Source organism: Staurois parvus, unplaced genomic scaffold (genome assembly GCF_062004578.1).
Source record: "Staurois parvus isolate SC_StPar_1 unplaced genomic scaffold, SC_StPar_1.0 ptg000574l, whole genome shotgun sequence".
In the NCBI taxonomy this organism is placed as follows: domain Eukaryota; kingdom Metazoa; phylum Chordata; class Amphibia; order Anura; family Ranidae; genus Staurois; species Staurois parvus.
In genome coordinates this window covers 4,300,030-4,315,338 of record NW_028318370.1, presented here as the reverse complement: position 1 = coordinate 4,315,338, position 15,309 = coordinate 4,300,030, and the positions used below count along the sequence as shown (strand labels likewise).

At 43.7% G+C, this 15,309-nt stretch overlaps 1 protein-coding gene across 1 annotated transcript in view; it reads right to left on the bottom strand.

The window, feature by feature from the left end:
- Positions 1 to 13,181, bottom strand: part of LOC149450470 (uncharacterized) — a 34,118-nt gene extending 20,937 nt beyond the window's left edge. The window contains exons 1-3 of the mRNA XM_089691957.1: positions 13,043 to 13,181; positions 12,427 to 12,726; positions 8,963 to 9,211 (exon numbers count right to left, since the gene is read on the bottom strand). Coding sequence (XP_089548083.1) covers positions 8,963 to 9,211; positions 12,427 to 12,726; positions 13,043 to 13,181 — 688 coding nt within the window. The remainder of the gene's footprint in view (positions 1 to 8,962; positions 9,212 to 12,426; positions 12,727 to 13,042) is intronic.
- Positions 13,182 to 15,309: the final 2,128 nt, after the last annotated feature.

Genomic DNA, 15,309 nt, shown 5'->3' with positions numbered 1-15,309 from the left:
GCACCACCTGCCTGGAGTTTGCATGTTCTCCCTGTACCTGCATGGGTTTCCTCTGGGTACTCCTGTTTCCTCCCACACTCCAAAGACATGCTGGTAAGTTAATTGGCTCCTCTCTAAATTGGCCCTAGTATGCGTATGTATGAATGTGAGTTAGGGACCTTAGATTGTACACCCCTTGAGGGTTAGGGACTGATGTGAATTTACAATATACAGTTATGTTCAAAATAATAGCAGTCAGACATCACTAACCGGATCAATCACTGTTTTTGGTAGGAATGATATTTCTACATGGCAAATAATTTACTAGCAGGTGTAGTAGAGTAATAGAAATCCAACAGACCCAACAGTCATGACATGCATGCTGCTGATTCTGTGTCATTGAATCACTCATTGAAAGGGGCATGTTCAAAATAATAGCAGTGTGGAGTTCTATTAGTGAGGTCATTCATTCTTTGAAAAACAGGTGGCAATTATTGCCCTTATTTAAGGAAGGAAGGCAGCAAATGTTGTACATGCTGGTTACAGTGCATTTCTCTCTGAAATTCTGAGGAAAATGGGCCGTTCCAGACATTGTTCAGAAGAACAGCGTACCTTGATTAAAAAGTTGATTGGAGAGGGGAAAACATATAAAGAAGTTCAGAAAATGATAGGCTGCTCAGCTAAAATGATCGCAAATGCTTTAAAATGGCAACCAAAACCTGAAAGACGTGGAAGAAAGCGAAAAACTACCATTCGAATAGATAGAATAGCCAAAATGGCGCAGACTCAGCCAACAATCAGCTCCAGGAAGATGAAAGAAGGTGTAAAGTTCCCTGTGAGGACTGTTACAATTAGAAGACGCCTATGTGAAGCCAAGCTATCTGCAAGAAGCCCCCGCAAAGTCCCACTGTTGGAAAAAAGACATGTGCTGAAGAGGTTACAATTTGCCAAAGAGCACATTGACTGGCCTAAAGAGAAATGGCGCAACATTTTGTGGACTGATGAAAGTAAGATTGTTCTTTTTGGGTCTAGTGGGCGGAGACAATTTGTCAGACGATCCCCAAACACTGAATTCAAGCCACAGTACACTGTGAAGACCGTGAAGCATGGTGGTGCAAGCATCATGATATGGGGATGTTTCTCATACTACGGTGTTGGGCCTATTTATCGCATACCAGGGATCGTGGATCAGTTTGAGTACATCAGAATACTTGAAGAGGTCATGCTGCCTTATGCTGAAGAGGAAATGCCCTTGAAATGGGTGTTCCAACAAGACAACGACCCCAAACACACCAGTAAAGGTGCAACATCTTGGTTCCAGACCAACAAGATTGACGTTATGGAGTGGCCAGCCCAATCCCCGGATCTTAGTCCAATAGAAAACTTGTGGGGTGACATCAAAAATGCAGTTTCTGAGGCAAAACCAAGAAATAGAGAAGAACTGTGGAATGTCGTCCAATCATCCTGGGCTGGAATACCTGATCACAGGGGCCAGAAGTTGGGTGACTCCATGCAACACAGATGTACAGCAGTTCTCAGAAACAGTGCGACTACAACCAAATATTCATGAAGTCATTCAAAGGAAAGCAAAATCTTCAAACATTTTTCAGTTTATATAGTGAATGTTTGAGTTTGTAAAGAAGAATACAAACACTGCTATTTTTTTTTGAACCGTCTAATATTCACTTTTCTTCCATTTTTTTTAGAGGAACAACACAAATTTGATCTATTTTTCTTCATGTTTTGATTTGGAATAGAATGTGTCGTGTTCCCAATGCATTTGTGTGGATGGAAATAAAAGCTATTAGAAGGATTTTGAGCTTTATTCACTTTTTTCAACACACTGCAATTATTTTGAACACAACTGTATATGTAAAGCACTGCGTAAACTGATGGCGCTATATAAGCACTTGAAATAAATACATTTACCAATAAAATCACAAAAAGACATCCACTAGACTGCTATTGGTGTCATTGAGCCTGAACTGTGCTCTGTGTGCGCTGGCTGCCTCTGCATTAGTGACTGGTCACCATCATCATCATTTGACTCAACAGGGGACATGGTGGATCTTTGCAGAGAGACCATTGCTTCCAGACAGGGAACAAGTGTCCTTCTTCTTCAAGATCATTTTTACCCAAAGCACCTTTGAGATGTTACATTGTAACCATCATCTTTTCCATTTCAGACTTTCCATTTAAATCAGTGGTCTTCAAACTGTGGCCCGGGGGCCAGATGTGGCCCTTTGCATGCCTTTATCTGGCCCTTGGGCACTATTCCACTAACTGACACCAATGATGGAGCTCCATTCCCCCTACTGAACCATCAATGTGGTACTATTCTCATTGATATCAACAATGGGGTGCTATTCCTCCCTTTAACCACTTCCCAACCGGCCGTTGCATATAAACGGCCGGACGGTGGCACTGCAGGGTCGGGTGGCCGTTTATAAACGGCCTCCCCGCACCCTGCTTGTGCGCACTCCCTGGGAGCAGGCAGCACCGCGATCCGGTGCCCGCTGTGTCCTCCGTGACACAGTGAAACACAGATCGTCGGACGGGACCTCTGTATGAGGTCCTGATCATGTGATCACTGATTGGCCAATCAGTGATCACATGCAAAGTAGTAAGCAAGATGTCACTTCTGACATCATTGCTTACTACGTGTGAAATCTGTGAATGATCACAGAGGTCACATGGTACAGGGCTATTCACAACAGTCTTGTGCCATGTGACAAGCTGTGACCAATCACAGCTCACTCAGTACTTCTCAATGAGTGCAAGAATGCACACAGAGAGAAAGAGAAATGATTGCTTTTACATCCTATATGGGTGTAAAAGCAATCGGTGTAAAAAAAAAAAAAAAAATCTTCATCACCCTCCACAAGTAGTACAGTGTCACCATGGTGACACTGTACTGCTAGGGTGACAGTATGTAAAAATAAAAAATAATAATATAAAAAAATAAAATAAAAATGTAAAAAAAAAACTAATTTTTTTTACTAAAAAGAAACGGAATAAATTTTGGCTAAGATTTATGATGAAATATTTATTTGCAAAATTTTATTAAAAAAACCCTTTTTTTCAAAATTTTTGAACATTTCATTTACATAGCAAAAAAAATACAAATCCCAGTGGTGAATAAATACCACCAAAATAAAGCTTTATCTGTCTCAAAAAAATGGTAAAAAATTCATATGGGTACAGTGTTGTATGACTGCGCAACTGTCATTCAAAGTGTGATAGCGCTAAAAGCTGAAAATTGCCCTGGTCAGGAAGGGGGTAAAAGTGTCCGGACTGGAAGTGGTTAAAACCAACGACGGGGCACTGATGCCGGGGCATTTTCTACTCCCACTGGGCACAGTCTGGCCCCTGTAAAGCCTGAAGGACAGTAAACTGGCCCTTTGCTTAGAAAGTTTGGAGACCCCTGATTTAGTTCATCAAAATTTTCTCTATGCAAAGCATAATTATAAAGTGAGACACACAGTAATGGACTTGTGTCTTATACTGGGAAAATAACTAATTAAATAATTAGGTGGTGGTAGTTATTTGTCTCCACATACACAGCTTATTTAAACCGTAGGTGAGGCTTCCTGTAAGGCAAGCTGTATTTATTTCATTGTTGTGGTCAACCACTGGCTACGTATAGAGATTAGATACGTCAGGCAACTACATGGTGCTGTTTATCCAAACAAAATCTGTAAAATGACATGTGGTTAAAATTAGTTATACCGAAAAAAGTAAATCTTGACTTCAGTAGATCAGTTAAAAATATGCAAGATAAACTACCCTCAGAGTACAACGTAGAACAAATCAAAAGAGCAGTTTTGCTATCAGATCTCCACTATACACCTCTAGTTTTCTCAACACCTTGACTTGCATTTTGTGGGCCATTCATAAAATGTGTGCATTACCATGCACTACTCTAACACACACATCTAAATGGGCATTTACAGTTCTAGGGCAGCAAGGTTTATTTATTTATTTTTATCTTTTGGTTGAACTGCGTAGTGCTACCCCTGAAGGAGCCGCTGGAAATTGCCCCAAATTCTTTTCCCAGTAATTGCCTCGAAGCCAGGCACACAATCACAGTCACTCTTTTGGCTAAAAAAAAAGGGTGTTCTTTTTGGTGTTTTTTTATATTTGGGGTAACTGAGATAGGGTTGAGGGAATGGCATAGGATGCTCCAAAAAGGATTATGTACAAGTTGAGGACAGTAAACTTCCTTCTATTGAGTTGAAGCAGAAGTCTTTTCAAAATCAAACTGTGGACTTGGCATTGTAGTAGATGCAGTTAAAAGCACAAAAGCTTCTTCCTTTGAGCAATCAGAGCAGAATGTCTTCGCAGAGAATTAGGTAGACTGAGCTCTTTAGGGCACTAGCCGATGTCCCCTTCACACAAACACACTGCTGACTCTCTAGCACGAGAAGGGTGGCAGCAGCCCAAAAGCCTTTAAGATCTCTCACAGCAGTCTGTACTCACAAATGTCCTTGGAAACTTGGTTGCCGCCTTCCAACATCCATGCGACACCTTTCTCCTGTGATACCAAATTAGATCTTCAGACCAGGGGCGGATTGACCATTTGGGAACTCGGGCACTGCCCGAGGGCCTGGGGTCAGTAGGGGGCCCCATGAGATGCCCCTGGTACCTTTCATAGGCTTTTTTGGGTGTGATTTGAGTGTGGGTGAGGACACAGGGGCCCCATGATCCCTTATTGCCCAGGGTCCCCATGAGTTGTCAGTCCGCCCCTGCTTCAGACGACAGCCCCTCAGTCAACCTTCCTTTAGCTTCAGCATTCAGGCCATCAGCTAGCCTAGCTGAGGCCTCACGGTGTCAGGAATCTGGGTATGACCAGAAATGTGTGGACTGACACAGGGAAACGCAGACTTCAGGTATGATATAATACCGATATAATTATTATTAGCCACCCAGATATATAACGCACAGTGAACAAACCAACCTGCCACTAATCTTAGTATGTGCGGGAACACAGGCATAGTCAAGCTGGAGAGGTGGAATGGTCAGGTAGGCCGTAAGGCACTGTCAGGTGCCGCCTGGCGGTGTCTCTAGCAGCCCACAGCACGGATTTCCTCAGGGCGCGGGGTCTAAGTCCCAGCCTGCTATTCACCAGGGCCCCTGATGGTGGGGATGGACTTGGTGCAGACCGGAACCAGGAACCAAGCCCTGAGTGCATCCGGCTGTGGTAGAGTGTACTGGCAGGGGAGTTCAGGAAGGGAGTCTGATGGGAAGAGGTAGGCAGACTTACTAAAGGTGATCCGTGCGGGATGGATGGATCGTTAGGTGAAGTAAGCGTAGTCAGACAGGCCGGGTCGGTATTGTGCGGGCAGCGTGGTACAGGAGGAGCAAGCAGAGAATGGTCGGGGTCACAAGCCAGGTTCAGCAGGTAGCGGGCAGCGCGGTACTGAGGATCAGGCAGAAAGATGGTCAGGCAAGCCAGGGGTTCAACAGGAGACGGTCAGCAGAGGTCAGGATCAAAGCAGGGTCAGCAACGAGGCAGGAACACAGGATACCAGGTACAGGGGCTCATGGGCAACATACATCAAGGCCCTGATCACAGGCCTAGTCATTCCTTAAATACACTTCCTGCAATCAGCTTCAGGTGTTGGCTGACTGCAGGAGTGAGCTTCTGGCTGCTGAGAGCACCCGCTGGTCAGCCCTGGTACTGCAGCCCACATGGCAGGTGAGTCCCACCACCAGTGCTGAGTCCATTCCTGACACACGGACAGCAAGCATATGGCAACGCTGCCCAGAGAACAGCAAGTCCTCCAGGCTGGACTCCTCATATGTAGGATAAGACCCAGAAGCTCAGTTTTTCAGAGTATTTATACAGACTCCCAGCAGCCCTCAGGGCCACCCTCCCTGGGATTGGCCGTGGCTGTATAAATATTCATGCTGCTGTTTTCATAGCTCCACACCTATGTTCCAGAAATATCTACTGTTCTCTGGAAAGCAGAGGAAGCTATCAAACCAGCTGCAACTGAAACACTGGACAGACCTAAATAATCACCTGCAGCTGCATTGATGACAGTGAGCACAACTAAATTTACCTAACACAGCATTTGCAGACACACTGATTACAGTAAGACAAGTTCACCTAACAACAAAAATGCAGCTCCACTGAACACTGTGAGCCAAAACTAAATCTACCTAATCCTAGCACCTATCAAGGTGGGTTTTACAACTGTAGATGAGGCCCCCTTCTACCCACTCTCTTGTTTTGCAGATGTCTCAGAGTTTCAGTCAAAGACAGAGAGTCTGAAAGCAAACACCTTCTGCTGTTCTGTCTCTTTAGAAAACTAATCATTCTCAGTGACACCAGTGTCATGGAAATACATTCTATTAAATGTTTATTTGTGATACAAATATTTTTAACCACTTCCCAACTGGACCATAGTAAAAATACATCCATGATTGGAAGTGGAATACCGGGGTTATGGCTGCAGCCATGTGCCAAAACCCCGGTATTGTTCTTTTCAGCCCGTGATTCCCTTTCTGCTAAAAGTGATCTTAGCAGCGGATTTGCAGCTAGATCACTTTTAGAAGCGGTGGGAGGGGTGGCCCTTTTGCCACTTTTCAATGGTTCTTGGGCTTACCTGGATGATAGGTGAGGCCGAGAACTGATCTGGTGGCTGGACATAGAGATGAGTGAAGGAAAGATGGCCTCCACTCATATCTCTTGGCTAGAAGGACCAGAGCAACGTCATTATGTTACTTCCGGTTTCGGCCTAATGTAAACAAGGTTATATTTTTTTTTTAAAGAATTATATAATATAAATAATTAATTGAATACTTTACATTGACCTCAGCAGATCTCTCCATTAAGAGGACTTGTCACTGCTTATTTCTATCACAAGGGATGTTTACAGTCCTTGTGATAGGAATAAAAGTGATCAGACATTTTTTTTTAAAGGAACAGCGTAAAAATAAAAAATATGGAATAAAATAAACTTTAAAAAAACCTGTAAGCACCCTCGTCCCCCCCCCCACCCCCGTGCTTGCGCAATGGTGATACGTAGGTCACACCCACATATGTAAATGGTGTTCAAAGCACACATGTGAGGTGTTGCCGCGAATGTCAGAGCGAGAGCAAAGATTCTAGCACAAGACCTCCTCTGTATCTCTAAACTGGTAAACTGTAGAAATTTTTTAAGTGTAACCTTTAGAGATTTTTAAGTACCGTAGTTTGGCACCATTCCATGAGCATGCACAATTTTAAAGCATGATATTTTGGGTATCTATTTACTCCAGATGACATTATTTTTCATATTTTACAAAATGGAGTTATATATTGTGTTTTGTTATAATTCATTACATTGTATTTTTTCCAAATAGTGTTTGAAAAATCTTTATACAAGTATTGTGTGACAAAAAATTACAGGGACTGCTATTTTATTCTCTAGGGCCTCTGCTACAATAAATATATAATGTTTGGGGGTTCTAAGTCATTTTCTAGCAAAAAAAACTTTGGATTTTACATATGTGAGGGATGTGTCAGCATTGGACCGGTAAAGAAAGCAGTTTAACCACATGCCGCCCAGCCACCGCATATAAACGTCGGCAGGGCGGCGCTCGTAGGCAAAAGCACGTTTTAAAACGGCTGCGTTCAAAACAGGTAGGGGGCGTACGCAAGGCGCGCGCCCGCCCTGCCTGTCCCGCGGGTGTCAGCAGCGGGTCTCCCCCGCCGGGTCACAGCTGGTTTTTACCGGCCGTTTTCCCGCGATGAGCGGTAATCACTGACACAGAGCAGGGCTGCATTGTTTACACACAGCCTGCTCTGTGACAGTTCGCCGACATGCTGCAGAGGGAGAGAACAGTTTCTTTCCCTCGGTCAGCTCCCCCCTCCCTCCCCCCCTCCAGCACACACTCCCGCCCCCTAGTAATACACTCCCCTTACACAGCAAATTCTAAAAATGTTAACCCCTTCCTCCCCAGTGACATTAGTACAGTTTCAGTGTTTTTTTTTCACTGATCACTGTATTGGTGTGACTGGGGATGTCAGTGACCCCAAGTCAGTCCCCCCCCCAGTGTCAAAATGTCCGCCGCAGTCCTGCCATAAGTCGCTGGTCGCCGCCACATGTCGCTGATTGCTGCTATATGTCGCTGATCGCCGCCATTATTAGTATAAATAAAAATTAAAAATCCCAGTATCTTTCCCACCATTTGTAAACGCTATAACTTTCACGTAAACCAATTAATTTACACGTATTGGTTTTTTTTTTAGCAAAGACATGTCGCAGAATGCATTTTGGCAGAAATTTATGACTAAATTTGATTTTTGCATTTTTTTTTTACTGGACATGTTTTATAGCAAAAAGTCCAAAATATTGTTTTTTTTTCCTCATTGTCAGCCTTTTTTTTTATAGCGCAAAAAATAAAAACCGCACAGGCGATCAAATACCACCAAAAGAAAGCTCAATTTGTGGGGAAAAAAAGGATGTAAATTTCATTTATGTACCGTATTGCATGACTGCGCAATTGTCCGTTGAACTAGCGCAGAAAAATGGCGTAAATTGCAGTATCTATACCATAGTTTGTAGACGCTATAACTATCACACAAAGCAATCAATATACACTTATTGGGATTTTTTTTTACCAAAAACATGGAGCAGAATACATTTTGGCCAAAATTTATAACCAACTTTGAGTTTACTATATATTTTTTATAGCAGAAAGTAAAAAATATTGTTTTTCTTCAAAATTTTTGGCCTTATTTTGTTTATAGCGTGAAAAATAAAAAGCGCACAGGTGATCAAATACCGCCGAAAGCACTATTTGTGTGAAAAAAAGGACGTAAATTTCGTTTGGGTGCAGCATTGCATGACCGCGCAATTATCAGCTGAATTAGTGCAGCGCCGAGTAGCAAAAAGAGGCCTGGTCATTAAGGGGGGTAAATCCTCAGGAGCTCAAGTGGTTAAAAGCCATTATAATCTCCTTTTTATCGACTTACACATACACACTTTCTTACCAGTTAATGTTATAGATTTCTCCTGCAGATTCTCCACGGTAGGATGAGACACAAGACATCTCACCATAGTCACATTCTGCATTCCGTAGATGCTGATCACTGTCCAGGACTTGTCTGTCTCTCTAACACTTTTTGTGTTTATATTGTTGTGCTGAGGGATCCAGGAGATTTCTGCTGCTGGGGATCCACCACTCGCTCTACATTCAGGAAACCCGGCACTGTTTATTTCTAGAGACACGGAGGGCTGAGCTTAAATGGTAATTTTAAATGGTTAGAGGGACACTATCCAAATAATGAAAATACAAAGTTACATGTACATAGCACAAATCCTACTTCTTCATATCTGTATATCTGATTTAAAGCAGAACTTGACACTATAAAGGAAGTTCTTCTTTAAGACCTTCTCCTCTCTTCTTCCAATTTTGAAGGTTGTTTTGGGGGGGAGCGGGTACCTACTAAAATTGGGCCACCAAGGTGACCGGAGAGGAAGTTCTCTTCTGACTAAGTAATAGCTAGGGCCTTTTTGTAGAGCTGAGGACTGGGACTGGCCGGGACTGTGCCAGGACAAGGTCATCCAGTGCCCAGAACAAAGATGCCAAACTGTGCCCCACCGTTCATGATGTGTGAGCTTAGAGGATCCTCTTAGGGGGTGTGTAACCCACACCTCCTCCTGGCTCTCACCTCACTACTCCCAGTGCTGGGCTGACAGGAGTAGTGATGCCACTGTCACTACTCCTATCAGCCTTGTAACAGAAGGAACTCAGTACAGGGTACCCCCCAACCCTGCCATAAACCATTGCATCCAGGGCAGCTGCCCCTCCTGCCCATCTCTTGTTCCAATCCTTGGCTGCATCCACATAAATATTCAAACTGCCCTTCTGCCTTTCCTCCCACTGAGATTCCAGAACCTTCTAGAATGCACTGGAAAATAATCAGGCCTGTGAAAAACTGAGCAAAGTAATCAACCAACACTCCACTGGCTACAGAGGAGCCAAGCTAAATTTTCCTGATATCTTATACCCTAACTAGGAGAATGCTACAAATTGATTTGTGCAGCTGCCATTTTTGTTCTGTTAGGTTTGGCACAGACACATAATGGTGTTGGGTGGTAAGGTACTACCACCATGGAAAGACTAATCATAGCAACAAGAGACAGAGTAATTATACTGCATCCACAAAGTCTCTCCCAGGCAAAGATTTGAAAGATTGGGGTTTCAAGATGTGCTGTTTAGGGTCTAGCACAAAGAAACGGGCAACGTTGAGGATCATAGACTCAGTGGTCAGTCAAGGAAACTTAATGCAGAAATAAAGACACATCATGCTTACTTCTCTTCAACATCAGAAGATGTCCAGCAGTGCCATCAGCACAGAACTGCCAAAAACCAGTGGGACCCGGGTACACTCATCTACTGATTGGAGAAGTCTGGCCAGATGTGGTCTTCATGGAAGAATTGCGTCCAGAAAGCAAGACCTCCAACGTGGAAATAAGGCTAAGCGACTCAACTATGCACAAAAACGTAGGAACTTGGGTGCAGAAAAAAATGGCAGTAGGTGCTCTGTACTGATGAGTCAAAATGTGAAATATTTGGCTGTAGCAAGAGGCAGTTTGTTGGTGAAGGGCTGGAGAGCGGTACAATAATGAGCGTCTGCAGCCAACAGTGAAGCACGGTGGAGGTTCTTTGCAAGTTTGGGGCTGCAGTTCTCCAAATGGTGTTGAAGATTTGGTCAGGATCAATGGTGTCCCCAATGCTGAGAAATACAGGCAGATACATATGCATTATGCCATACCATCAGGGAGACGTGTGATTGGCCCCAAATTTATTTTGCAGCAGGACAACATCCCCAAACATACAGCCAATGTAATTAAGAACTATCTTCGGTGTAAAGAAGAATGAGGAATCCTGGAAGTGATGGTTTGGTCCCAACAGAGCCCCGATCTCAACATCATAGAGTCTGTCTGGGATTACATGAAGAGACAGAAGGATTTGAGGCAGCCGACATCCAGATCTGTGGTCAGTTCTCCAAGATGTTTAGAGCAACCTACCTGCCGAGTTCCTTCAAAACCTGGGTGCAAGTCTACCTACAAGAATTGATTCTGTTTTGAAAGTGTGGTCACACTAAATATTGATCTAATTTTGATTTCTCTTCTGTTCATTTAATTTCTATTTTGTTAATTGGAAAAATAAGCTATTAACACTTTTGCACAGTAGTATGTGTGTGTGTATATATATATATTACGGCGCAAAAGTGTTAACAGCTTATTTTTTCAATTTATATACACACATTATATTGCCAAAAGTATTGGTCGGCCTGCCTTTACACACACATGAACTTTAATGGCTCCCCAGTCTTAGTCCGTAGGGTTCAATATTGAGTTGGCCCCGCCCTTTGCAGCTGTAACAGCTTCAACTCTTCTGGGAAGGCCATCCACAAGGTTTAGGAGGGTGTCTATGGGAAAGTTTGACCATTCTTCCAGAAGCACAGTTGTGAGGTCAGGCACTGATGTCGGTGAGAAGGCCTGGCTCACAGTCTCCGCTCTAATTCATCCCAAAGGTGTTGTATGGGGTTGGGGTCAGGACTCTGTGCAGGCTAGATTAGATTAGAATTCCCTTCACTGGAACTAAGGAACCAAGCCCAACCCCTGAAAAACAACCCCACACCATAATCTCCCCTCCACCAAACTTTACACTTGGAAAAATGCACTTAGGCAAGTACTATTCTCCTAGCAACTGACAAACCCAGACATGTCCATCAGAATGCCAGACAGAGAAGTGTGATTGGTCACTCCAGAGAACACGTCTCCACTACTCTAGAGTCCGGTGGCGGCGCGCTTTACACCACTTCATCCGACGCTTTGCATTGCACTTGGTGATCTAAGGCTTGGATGCAGCTGCTCGGCCATGGAAACCTATTCCATGAAGCTCTCTATGCACTGTTGTTGTGCTAATCTGAAGGCCACATGAAGTTTGGAGGTCTTTAGCTATTGACTCTGCAGACAGTTGGCGACTTCTGCGCACTGTGCGCTTCAGCATGCGCTGATCCCACTCTGACATTTTACATGGCCTACCACTTCTGGCCGAGTTGCTGTTGTTCTCAGTTTCTTCCACTTTGTTATAATCCCACTAACAGTTGACCGTGGAATATTTAGTAGCCAGGAAATGTCACGGATGGACTTATTGCACAGGTGACAACCTATCACGGGACCACGCTTGGAGTCACTGAGCTCCTGAGAGCAACCCATTCATTCACCAATGTTTGTAGAAGCAGTCTGCATGCCTAGGGGCTTGATTGTATACACCTGTGTCCATGGAGGTGATTGGAACACCTGAATGCAATGATTTGGAGGGATGTCCCAATACTTTTGGCAATATAGTGTAGTGTATATTTTATGTAATAAAATCTGCTATACAAGCATGCTTTTTGAAATGCAAAATGTCAAAACATAACACAATATTTCTACGTACCGAAAACTTTTAAAGTAATCTCATTAAAGAATGTGGTGAAAGCATTTACAATTTCACATCTGTAGGTTCCTTCATCAGATAATTCAATATTATTGATTGTCAGGGATTTATTATTTAGTTTCATTCTTGCCTTGGCGTTGCATTGATTTGCTACCTGCGCTTCTTGTTTATTCAAAGATGCCTTACAGGTAGAATTGTACAGATCAATCTTCCATGTAATTTGTAGGAAGGTTCCTCCGGGGTCATGGCCGCACTCCAGTATGACAGAACTGCCATATTGCCCAGACACAATTGAGGAACCTGAAAGTCAAACCAAGGTGGATGAATATTTTATTTTAAGATGTATAGAGAATTTGTATGCATCTGCTACATTATGATGGTGTGTATCTTGTAAGCCCTTCAGATTTATCTCACTCAGAGTTTCTCCAAGCAGGCTCAGCCAAGTAGCACCAGATAAGGTTTTGATGGCTCCTACAAAAATACATTTCCCTGATTTATTGGTAAGGGGTTGGTTTGGACAAACATTCTCCAATGTCTGTAGTCACTGTTACGTTCAAAAGGAAATCACAACTTATGTCATATTTGCAAACTATCATTTACCTGGTAGAGACCAAACAGTCAGGAGGTATAATGGCAACTTTCGGAATTCCAGGTAAAACTCCAGACATGAACTTGAGGAAAACAAACTTTTTATTCACCAGCTGGTTTGGCCTAGCCAGATTCATGTCTGCAAAGCTAAGTGCCTTGAAAAGCATCTTCCAGGGTATACATATCAGCAATTATGTCACAATGCATATATTTCCTCTTTCACTTTTTGTGTACATTTAAAAGACTTCCTAAGCAGTTCAGGATATGGCCTTGTATGCTCAAGGGACCCTGACCAATCCCCAAGCAGGGGGCTTGGCATGGGGTTGGGACAGCCTTTAAGCATAGGGGAGCTTGCTCAGTAGGGGAAGAGTTCAAGTGGATGATGTAAGAGCAGGAGACAAGTGTGGAGTCTGGGATAGGGCCCAGTGGGATGGGGCCTGCCTCCAAGTGGGATCTAGACAGGAAGAAAACTGAACCTCACCGGCCTCTTGAGCAAAGACCATCTGTAGAGCTAAGGAAGGAGGCAGCCCAGCAGAAGACCTGAAGGCAGCTACCAACCTACAGCTTGCAGTAGAGGAACAGTGAGTACTTCTACACCCCCTGGACTGGAGTAAGGGATAGGGCATTTGAGTGGGAAACCTGACTAGCCCCCAGCTGGACTGTGCTCCTAAGGCAGCAGATTCCAAATTCCTTTGTCCAGGGAAAGTCCGCAGATTGCAAGAAAGAGAAGGACAATCTTAGAGCTCTCTAAGAAGAGAAAACCCTTCTGTGGACTTGTTCATAATTTCCAGGAAGTTGTCCTCAGTTAACAGTTCCTGGGGCATCTCATGTATCCCCCATCCCCATCCAAGTTCAATGCCCTTAATAAAACCTAAAAAAGCAAGTTCAAGGACTGTTTTACTGTCTCTAGAATGCAAGTCTATGAAAAACATGTGTTGCCTGGCTGTGCAGGACTATAGGGGGACCCAAATCTCTAGCGACTCCTAATGGAGTAGTGCTACACAATATTAAAATATCACAAAAAATTATTTTCTTAAAAAAACTGTATACAGTGAGGCATGATACCAAATATAATAGAAAATAGTATTTGGGTTTACATACAGTACATGTTAAGAGATGACAGGATACATTTACAAATGAACAAAAATGTGCCAGACAATGAAGGTGAAGAAGTGACTTCTCTATGATAATAATTCTGTGCGCTGGCAGTCATTTTTACAGTCATTGTAGAGTCTTCCGTACAGGGGCGGACTGACAACTCATTGGGCCCCCGGGCAATAGGGGATCATGGGGCCCCTGTGTCCTTGCCCAAACTCAAAAAAGCCTATGAAAAAGGTACCAGGGGCATCTCATGGGGCCCCTTACTGACCCCGGGCCCTCGGGCAGTGCCCGAGTTTCCAAACAGTCAGTCTGCCCCTGCTTCCGTAATAACCATTTAGCTTTGGCTTTCCATACAGAAAATCAGACCTCACTGCTGCCACCTCATTCAGTAAAGGTCTTACCTGAACACAGGGCTCCCCGAAGCATTAAGATCAGATCAAGCAGAAAGCAGATTGACTGCAGGTCAAGCATTTCAAAGAATATCTGAGACAAGGTAACATATCAGTTTTGCTTTTGCAGAGCTTTATGTGAGTCTATGAGATGAGACTTCCTGAATGACGTTTCCTGTTCTGGTTACTAGCAGACCACTGGCAAAAATGAGCAGGTATATTGAATATATGCTGCTTGTAGGGGGTCACCAGCCAGACATCTAAGAACGGTCATATTGAAAAACATTTTTAAAGTGTCAATGTGAGTACAGAACTGGCATTAAAAATAGAGAAATACAGTAAGTCTGAATAGTGTTGCTGTAGCTGCTATGTTGAAGGCTGTCCAGTGGCATAACATGGGTTGTCAGCTCCCGGGGCAAGGCAAGTCATTTGTGCCCCCCTAACCCTCCAACCTTAACTTACAGCAGTGCAGCCAACCAAAAACCCTGATGCAGTGCTGGATTATAGGCTGGCTGGAAAGAATGACAATATAAACCTGTTATGGGAAAACTCCTTACTATTTATGTTGATTGCCCTGTCGCCAATTTTCCACCACACACACACTTTTCACAATTATCGTCTCTTCACATATCCCCTACACACTCTTCACAAATCCCCTCCACTCTTCACAGCTCTCACCTCTGCACAAATCCCCCCCCCCCAACTCTTCACAAATCCCCCCCCCCAACTCTTCACAAATCCCCCCCCACTTTTCACAGCTCTCACCTCTTCACAAATCCTGTGCACTCTTCTCAAATCCCCCCCA